Raw genomic sequence first — 10,609 nt, forward strand, 5'->3', positions numbered from 1 at the left:
GATTGATGGTAAAGAAGAATTAAAAAAAACATGCATTGAACATTGCTTTTTTTTCCCAAATGCTATTAAATATAGTGAAATATTGTTGGGAGAGGCAGTCATCCCTTGTAGCTCCGTGTATGGCCTAGGCCACCTTGCCTGTGTTCTGGGGTATTTCAGGGATTGGAGATACTACAATTTCGGGAGGAGTTGGATCTCCATCTGGGACTTCCTGTGAATACTCACAGGTACTTACCAGAGTTTTTCATAAGAAATGAGGGAATTCCAGTTGTAGGATTTTTTTTTCAGAATACTTTTCCAGGGATGGAGATCTCAAAGGGAATCCAGAAATAGCAACATTGAACCTTTATAACTATGCCATTCACCCTAATATCCTGTACACTAAGTGCAGGAGTTTGGGACTTACACCCAGGGTCTTGTGAGATATGTTGGGACTTCCAAGAGCCTAGCTAATTGCCATTATAGCAAGCCTCCAGCTACCCACTATGAGATTAATTTGCTGTATATTTAGAGATTATGACATATTCTGAATGTCAAACAATTAAGAGGATCCATGAATCTCAGTCTTGCAAGGAACCACAAGAAAGAAAGCATTTATTCATATTAAATATATAAGAAGATTACATTGGAAGGTGACAGTGCGAATTTTACATCATGTCAGACATTGTTACCTCACAATTGAAAGACTTCCCAGTGATTTGCAATTTTTCTACATAGTACTTTATTACTTGTTTATAGTCTAGAGCCTCACCTCAATCACTGAACAAATAATCGTGGCTTGCAAGTCTAAAATCTCTCATTTTCTCTCTTTTTTTTAGATTAAATAATTATATTCCGCTTAGGTGAGGCTATATTGTAGTACAAACAAACCTGAGATTTTAGAAGTTTAACACAATAAAGTTTATATACACAGACAAAAGAGAAGGTGTTAGAGTTAAATAATGTTTGTTTTTTTAATGAAAGGATGGAAGGAAAGCTATATGTATGGTTAGAATGGATCCACAGAATAGAAGAAAGTGTGTGGTGTTGAGCAAATTGAAGTATGATGATTAATGAATATTAGGATGATGGATAAGCAAAAAATACGAATGTGGATAAATTCATCTTTCAAGACAAGTGATCTTATCATGTATATGAAAACTAGTTGCATAATCACATGATTTATGGTAAATATCAGAAGAAATGTCTAAAATTGTTGCAAGTATTATTTCTGGGAGATGGGAGTGGGAGGAGAGATTGGTCGGGCAGAGAGGGGCAGGAAACGTCTTATATTTCATTATAAGCCTTGGGTTCTCTTTAAACTATATGCATCTATATTGCTTTAGGAAAGATAAAAATTAATTTTAAAAACCTAAAGATATACCTGGTGAATGATACATATGTGTAGCCATGCTTTACAAAGTTGGATGGTGGGCGCCTGGGTGGCTCAGTTGGTTAAGCGTCTGCCTTCGGCTCGGGTCATGATCCTGGAGTCCCGGGATCGAGTCCCGCATCGGGCTCCCTGCTCAGCAGGGAGTCTGCTTCTCCCTCTGACCCTCCCCCCTCTTGGGCTCTCTCTCTCTCACTCTCTCGCAAATAAAAAAATAAAAACTTAAAAAAAAAACAAAAACAAAGTTGGATGGTATTCCTGGAGGGTACTCAGTCACTATGCAGTGAATTCAAGGATTACTGCTCCATCCTCCACCCTCTTTCTCTTCTCATTGGAAATGAGTGTCTTAGGGAATATTAGTTTCAAGCAAGAGGAGAAGAACGATTTGAATCTTATGAAATTAGAGGTTATTAGATGCACAAAGTCTAATATGGAAGACGATTTAGAGCCAGGAGAGGAATAACCCTAAAGGAGCTTAGGAAAGGGAATGGACAAGAGATGGTTCTATCAATGGGCAGATTGAGTAAACAAATAGAAAACTCCCCAAACTGCAGCTTACATGCCATTTTATGAGTCACTTTTCAGATGCCTTAGCAGCCCATCTTTACACAGTAGATGCCTCTTTAGTTGTAATAATGGAAACTTGGAATTCCCATGTCCTGTATCCAGGAGTATTGCAAATAGCAGACATCTGACGTTGTACTCTGCTCCAGGCTCAGTCTCATAACTGCTTGTTTTCATTGACTTTTTCTTTTTGCACCTTCTTTTCATTGAAAAACATCACCACCACCACAACAAAGCCATAAAGAAATGATCATTTTTCACTCAGGTAAGACTAGATGAAACGGTTTTAAATTGAATCTGGGAGGGGATTTGTACAATACTAAAGAAAAAAATGCATGATGGAAAAATCATTTTAAAACAGACTAGGTTCTCATTGATCTCAATGGCTTAGTTTGGGATAAAAATAGACTAATTTATACACTGATTCTCTAATTGTATCATTTATTAGAAACGAGAGTTTGTTAAAACACTTGCTGGGGCCCACCCCCAGAGATTCTGATTCAGCAAGTTTCTAGGTGATTCTAACAAGTTACCAGGTGACACTGATACCACTAGTCTCGGACCATACTTTTGAGAACCTATGGATTGATTCTTTGATGATTTCTGAAATCCCCTGCTCAGGATATCCCTCGTTGTTTTAGAAACATTTTGCACTGGGTGAATACCTAAGAACCTCTGCTTGGGTCAACGGCTCCATATCATCACACATTTGTACTGACGCTGTTTCTTTCCAAAAAGACTTTGCTTTGGGGACAGCTGGTAGAGTGTGTGAGGTCTTCACTGAAAGCTGCCTCCAGAATGCCCTTCATGGACTGCTTTGCTTTCTTCCTGAAATCTTTTCCTAGGAGGGCATAGAGGAAGGGATTAAAGCAACTATTGGCAGATGCTAGAGCAATGGACACGTGGTCCCAAGACAGCAGAGCTTCTCCAAAGGGAGTTTCTGGGCCAAAAAACAGTGACAGGACTCCAACGACGTGGTATGGAGCCCAGCAGACACAGAAGACAACCACCACAGCCATGGCCACTCGCAAGGTTTTGATCCGAGTCTTGGTGAAGCGGCCCCGTCGCATTCGGAAGATAATGAGGCCATAGCAGTTCAACATGACAATAAAGGGCAGAAGGAAACCCACCACTAGCCTAGTGATGGTTATTGCCATCAGGGGTGTTAGTACTTGATTGTCATATGAAAACTGGCCTAAATCATCATCCTGGAAATCTTGGGATAGCTCGTATGCGTATAAGGAATTGGTGGAAGTACCAGAGTAAAGCTCTGCATCAGTAGAGAGAAAAGTATCAGAGTTATCTGGTGGGTCAATTCTGTGATCTTCAATGGGAAACCCACTGGGGATTATAGATGAGACCTCATCAGGAGGTTTAAATAAATTATAATATGGATGTTGACTAGATAATTTGGCTGAATCCATAGGGAGTGACTCTCCAGAAGGTCTTTGAAATGTTTGAGAATAGAGGATAGTGGTGGCTGTCCAAGGAAGATCATTTGTTTGTAAAGAGAAAGACTCTAATCTATCATCCATTTCTCCAGGCATCTGAACAATGGAGTTGTCAAGAGACCCATTTTCCAGGAGATCAATGGTGAAGTCTGAATAATCTAATGAGCTGTAGAGACCAAAATTGTAGCCACACATATAATGGTTGTCTACAGTGAATGTTTCCCGGTACATGAACACAGGTATACACATTACAAAAGCCACCACCCATATACATCCACAGATAGCAAAGGCTGTCCCCACATTGCGGTGATTCTGGCACCAGATTGGCTTGAGGACCAAGAGACAACGATCCAGGCTAATGGCAGTCAGCAGGAAGACGCTGGCAAACATGTTGAGGATGATGATGGAAGGGAGGAGCTTGCAGAGGAGCCAGCCATAGGGCCAGTGTCCTTGGAGAGCCAAGTGAGCCAGGGAGAAGGGCAAGGAGAGGCAGCAGAGGAAGTCCGCCAGTGTGAGATGGAGAAACCAAACCGTGTTCACTGTCCGCTGCATCTTGAAGCCAGCCACCCACAGCACTAGGCTGTTGCCTGGCACTCCCAATAAGAAAGTGAGGCTGAGAATGATCATGGAGAGAATGACTTGGGGTTCATACCAGGGCTGTGAGGGTAGGTCAGTTGAATTGTTATCAGCAGAGAAAGCCTCCATTGCTAAACTTCTATAAAAATATAAACAAAAATATTAAAACTATCTTTTTGTTTTTAAAAAGCATATCCTTAAAATTATAACCCTCTGTAGAACTACAAAGGCCCCTGTTTTATTTTTATTTTTTATTGATTTTATTTATTTATTCGTCAGAGAGAGAGAGAGAGAGCCAGCACAGGCAGGGGTAGAGGGAGAGGGAAAAGCAGACTCTCCGTCAAGCAGGGAGCCTGGCGCGGGACTCGACCCCAGGACTCCGGGATCATGACCCGAGCCGAAGACAGACGCTTAACCTACTGAGCCACGCAGGTGCCCCCGAAGGCCCCTGTTTTAATTTGTATTCCTTGACTTCACTTCACAATGGACCACACAGAAACATTCTGTGATCGTTAAAATCTGCCATATCAATTTAAATGTGTATCAAAATCATAATTTCATTTGGAAGTCCTCTATCAGTGTATATTTCTCCTCTTTCTCGCACTTCCAATGTCTCAGTCTGCCCTGGTTCCTTTCCTCACCCGGTGTTCCCTATTAAATAACTGGGGGCACCTGGGTGCCTCAGTTGGTTAAGGTCTGCCTTCGCCTCGGGTCATGATCCCAGGGTCCTGGAATCAAGCCCCACATCGGGCTCCCTGCTCAGCAGGGAGCCTGCTTCTCCCTCTCTTCCTTGCTTATGCTCTCTCTCACTATCTCTGCCTCTTTCAAATAAATAAAATCTTTTTTAAAGAAAATAAAGACATAACTGAGTCTATACCTTTTTTTGTGTAGTGAGTCATTTGAAAGTCTGGTGGAGGGAATGGATGGACCTTCTGCCCTCACAGAAACGAGAATATGTAAACTTAAAATCTTACATACCGTTTGAGTGGTGATGGAGCTTCATAAAGCCCTTTCATGGGTCTAAAGCTGGGAACCTCTGCTCTAGAAGTTATTGTTTGTCCATTTAGCTTATTTGTTTTGTTTTGTTTTGGTTTGGTTTGGTTTGGTTTTAAAGATTATTTATTTATTTGACAGAGAGAGAGAGAGAGCGTGCGTGCACAAATAGGGGGAGTGGCAGGCAGAGGGAGAAACAGGCTCGCCCTGAGCAAGAAGCCTGACTGAGCCACCCAGGCGCCCCCAGTTATGGCTTCAGATACAACCTCATCTTTTCCTTTTGCTTTCAGATTTCTCAAGAGTTGTTTACCCTCTCAGCATTGATTCCCTCATCACCCGTCATTTCTTTCTTGTTTGTTTTTTTCAGTGTTATTCATAAATATATACACATATATTCATATATATACATATGTGTATATATGTATGCATATTTTTCTTGATCAAAATGTAACAAAATTTGATTATTCTGTGCATATTTAAAAATTCTTTAATTATGGCAAAATACACATAACACAAAATTTACCATTCTAACCATTTTTTAAGTATAAAGTTCAGCAGTGTTAAGTATATTCACATTATTGTACAATTAATCTCTACCACTTTTTCACCTTGTAAAACTGAAACTCTAATTCTATGCGACACAGCTCCGCCCGCACTTCCCTCTTCCCTCAGCCCCTGGCAAACTACCAGGCTATTTTCTGTTACTATGTATTTGACTACTCTGGACATCTCATACAAATGGAAATCATACATTTGTCTTCTGGTGTCTGGCTTATTTCATTCAGCATAATGTTCTCAAGGCTCATCCATGTTGTAGCATATGTCAGAATGTCTTTCCTTTTTAAGGCTAAATAATACTCCATTGTATGTAAACACCATATTGTTTATTCCACTCATCTCTTGATGGACATCTGAATTGCTTTCATCTTTTAGCTCTTGTGAATAATGCTGCTATGAACTGGCATGCATATTGTTGTATAAACTGCTTTCCTTTTTCAGCAAGTCTCCACATTATGCAGTAAGATTGTACCTTAAGGAATACTCAGTCTTCATCTAGTTTTTTTCCAACCGTCCCCAAAACATTTTCTATAGCTGATTTGTCCACAGTTATAGCCAGTCTAGGATCACACTTTGCATCAGAATGTTATGTTTCTTAAGTCTCTCTCTCTCTCTTTTTAGCATAGTTTGTCTTTTTCAAGGATGCTAGCTTGTTTCAGGGTCTGTTGTTCTCACCACTCACTTTTTACCCTTTGTAATTTGTAATGTTTTAACCCCTTGTAATTTGTCTTCTGCCCTATCACGGTGCTAAAATTACCTCTAAATAACAAATCCAAACATGGTTCTCACTGTCTGCATCCACCACTACATTCTCTTGGCCTCTGTGACATTACCCTCCCCTAATTCCGAAGACTCCCGTAAATGCACCCTACCCTATAGCTTTCTTGAACAATTCACTATTCTGGCTAATGCTGTTTACTTCTGTCTGGAATTACGTCCTTCACCTTAAACTCCTTTGTCCTGCATCCTTAATCTCTGCCTCTTGAAATCCTAGCCATTCTTCAAACAAGCTCAAATATTATTCTTCCTTGAAATCTCCTCTTATAGTCTCAATCAGAAATTAGTTCTTTAACCTCTTAAATTTGTATGTATATGTGTTGAACCTCCTTTCATATTCTCTGTGCAGTGATGCATTTTGTCTTGTGTTATAATTATTACCAGGGCTATTTTATCTATTACTCTGGCCTTAAATTTCATGATGGTAAAAATGAGTCTAGTTCTTAAGTGCTTGTTCTACTGAAGTTAGCACAATGCCTTATATGACATAAGGATCAAAGATTACTTCAGTGGATGGATGTTCATTTGGGGGGTTTGGTTTTCAACTAATTTTAAAATTCTTATTCTTATCCATTTAATCCATTAAATATGCTGTCTCTTCTAACTTCTCTTTTTTCAGTTTCCAATTCTTACTGGCTGTAATAGCATTTTGTGTTTCCTTTCATAGAGTCCCAAAATATTTTCGTGACTTGGAATTAGTTCTGCTGAGCTAACCAAATGCTGTCGTAGGGCCTTACATGATTAGCAGAAGTTAAAATAACCGAGTCAACAAAATAATAAAAAAGAAGAAGTGGTTCTCCTTCTCCTTCTCTGTAGCCTTATTCACGCAAATATTCAAGTCTTATTAGGATCCTTTCTTTCTTTGTTGTGCACGGCAGCTACCATGATCCACTGTCCTGCTCCAATACATGTAGTCATATGGAGACCCATAAAACATTGAGAGGAGGATAGAATCAGAGAAGCTAGGACTAAAAGGAAACATAGCAATTATCTCTCTTGTCTCTAGTTTTATTTTGCAGTTTTTGACATGGAAACTCGGCAAATTAGGGACCGTCACATATTCACAACTAGGAGGGTTCTAAGATCTTAAGTCCAATGTCTGTCATGCCAATACTCTTTCCACTACAAAGAACCACAGAACTAAAAAGGCTTTGGTTTTTTTTTTTTTTTTAGATTTTATTTATTTATCTGACAGAGAGAGGCACAGCGAGAGAAGGAGCACAAGCAGGGAGAGTGGGAGAGGGAGAAGCAGGCTTCCTGCTGAGCGGGGAGCCCGATGCAGGGCTCGATCCCAGGACCCTGGGATCATGACCTGAGCCGAAGGCAGACGCTTATCGACTGAGCCACCCGGGTGCCCCCAGGCTTTGGTATTGTTAATAAAGGGAAAGGTACGGAGAACTGCACAGACTGAAGTGATAAAGACTGAAAAGAGGGGTACCTGGGCTCAGTCTGTTAAGTGACTGACTCTGATTTTGGCTCAGGTCATGATCTTAGGGTCATAAGATCGAGCCCCGAGTTGGGCTCTGTTCTCAGCACAGAGTCTGCTGGAGATTCTCTCCCTGTGCCCCTGCCCACCCCACCTTGTGCTCTCTCTCTTCTCTCTCTAAAATAAATAAATAAATCTTAAAAAAAAGATTGAAAAGGGTAAAATTCCAATATAAATAGAGTCATTGGTGTGAGCTATAGTTTAAATATCACATATCATCTGTTTTGAAATGAAAGTATGTATGAATCAGTCTTAAAAGCTTTTCAGAATGGACAAGATCACTTTTTACATTTCTCCAAGTGTTTTGGCTGAAAGATACCTCTACATTTAAGATTGGCAGAATTCTTTCTTTCTTTCTTTCTTTCTTTCTTTCTTTCTTTCTTTCTTTCTTTCTTTCTTTTTTAGTTTTCAATACTAAATCGGCCAAAAGTAATTAAAAGGACAAAGAAAATCCTGAAACTAAAGTTCAATTATAATAGGAAAAGAAAGTAGATTCCAGAATCAAATACTAACAATAGGGCAACAGAGTCAGTAACAATAAGGAATAAACAAAAGAATAAAAGAAAAAAAAAGAGGAAAATGGAATGAGAAAAAATATATATACATAAAGGCAACTGATTTGAAGAGCAAAACTATTGTGAAAAGCTGGAACAAAGTTCAGAAAGAGAAACAGCCAATTTAAGAGAGGAAAAAAATGGCATGAAAATTCACTATTAGTTCTAGAATGAAAATATGAAGAATGAAGATAAATAGAAGGTGAGATATTTAGAAAAAGGTGGATGTGGAGACAAAACAAAAGAAATAAAATTTGGGGAAGGAAGGCGGGGAAGAGAAGATAATGACCCTCAAACCATTACTGGTAATAAGCAGAAGTAGCACGAGTTATCAGGTGGAAGTAGGGTTTCTTACCAAAAACCTGAGACAGTAGCTGAAGGCCTCAGCACCAGTCTGGAGGTCCCCACAAATCCTGTGTGGTTCTCACACTTACCTACAATCAAGTTTGTGAAGTATGTGTAGGAAATCTGCTGAGTGCTTTCTCTTCCCTCTTTCTTCGTTTCTGATGATGATAGATGAAACTCCACACTTTTGACTGCTATCTGACTTTACAGGATGAGTTTTGAAGTGAACCACTCCTCAGTGTTTCAGATAAGACAAGTGAAAAAAGCAGAAGTGGGAGGGGATAATTCTGGGATGTTTTCTGCAGGACACAGACTACGGCTAAGGAGAGAGTACTTCTGTACATAAGCTTCTCACTTGATAAGTTTTTGCTTGCATTTTAGAAATGCACACAAATGACCCTACGTAATGTGAGGGTGGAGGTGCTGAGTGATTGGGATGCATGACCTGCACAATCCCAGGTAAGAATCTCAAATAGGATCTCTTAAATGCTTACTATATGTAAAGAAACATGCCATACGATAATCAGATTAATTAAGCTATGTTCTAATATTGAGAGATTCACAATATAGTAGGAGTATGCACCCCTACACACACAAAAAAACGCCTATGATACAACCAAGACTATAATGGCAGAAGTACCAATAGACGTAAAATAGTAGAGATCCCAGCGTCCTGGGATGGAGTCCCGCATCGGGCTCTCTGCTCTGCAGGAAGCCTGCTTTTCCCTCTCCCACTCCCCCTGCTTGTGTTCCTGCTCTCGCTATCTCTCTCTCTGTCAAATAAATAGATAAAATCTTTAAAAAAAAAAAAGAAGTAAAATAGTAGAACATAACAGGGAAGGCTACATTTAGCCTGGGGCAAACTAAGAAAGTCTTAAGGTAGAAGTAAGATCTGGGCAGGTCCTTAAAGAATTTTTTTTTAAAGATTTAAATTTTTAAAAAATATTTTTATGTATTTATTTTAATTATTTTTTTAAAGATTTTATTTATTTATTTATTTATTTGACAGAGAGAGCACGAGAGAGCACAAGCAGGGGAAGCAGCAGGCAGAGGGAGAGGGAGACACAGGCTCCCTGCTGAGCAGGGAGCCCAACCCAGGACCCTGGGATCATGACAGGAGCCAAAGGTAGATGCTTAACGACTGAGCCACCCAGGCGCCCGTTTTTAAAAAGATTTTATTTATTTATTTTATTGGAGAGAGAGAGCGAGCTTGAACAGGGGGAGGGGCAGAGGGAGAGAGAGAATCCCAAGCAGACTCCATGCTCAGCATGGAGCCCGACACAGGTCTCAATCTCATGACCCTGAGATCTTGACCTGAGCTGGAACCAAGAGTTGGACACTTAACCGACTGAGCCACCCAGGCACCCTTGAGCAGGTCCTTAAAGACTTCTATAGATAGGAGAAGCTCACATGCTGTTTAGAGTTTTTAAGTGGAGCAAAATGAGAGGCAGGTCAGTGGGAGAATGCTTCAGGTATTGGGGATGGGCAGAATAGTCAATCAATTAGATTGTTTCATCAGGAAGGAGTGTAGAAGATTGAAGCAATGACTGCTGCTTAAAGTACACCTCTTAAAGAATTCTCACTCACATTATTCTTTTATACGTACACATATGAAATAAAATTCACTTGGGTCAAATGTATTTGAACACTGTTGCCTGGGGTAAAGGCTTCAGTCCATATTAATCACCTTATTGTCCAAACAATATCTGCTCCTTCTCTTGTTTGCAGAGAAATCACCGCGAACTATTTTTTAAGGCAGAAAGACCCAAGAAAAATGACAAGAGTTGAGAATGATTGATTGACTGCTTGATGTCTATTGTTATCTAATGACAGGAGTAGTACATATAAGAAAGATTAATTGAAATAATACAAAAGTATAAAGGGTAAAAGAATGAAAATTTTTATTTCCAATTCCACTGCCTGGAAGTAACTAGTT

General features: G+C 39.8%; 1 protein-coding gene across 1 annotated transcript; it reads right to left on the bottom strand.

The window, feature by feature from the left end:
* Positions 1-576: 576 nt before the first annotated feature.
* On the bottom strand, positions 577-8,912 carry C3AR1 (complement C3a receptor 1). The gene is made up of 2 exons (XM_027591626.2): positions 8,763-8,912; positions 577-4,099 (listed from the first exon to the last, which is right to left on the bottom strand). Exon 2 carries the CDS (start codon positions 4,087-4,089, stop codon positions 2,635-2,637), a length of 1,455 nt encoding a protein of 484 aa, XP_027447427.1. The 5' UTR covers positions 4,090-4,099; positions 8,763-8,912; the 3' UTR covers positions 577-2,634.
* Between the last annotated feature and the right edge of the window lie 1,697 nt (positions 8,913-10,609).

The sequence above is a fragment of the Zalophus californianus genome, chromosome 9 (genome assembly GCF_009762305.2).
Source record: "Zalophus californianus isolate mZalCal1 chromosome 9, mZalCal1.pri.v2, whole genome shotgun sequence".
NCBI lineage: Eukaryota > Metazoa > Chordata > Mammalia > Carnivora > Otariidae > Zalophus > Zalophus californianus.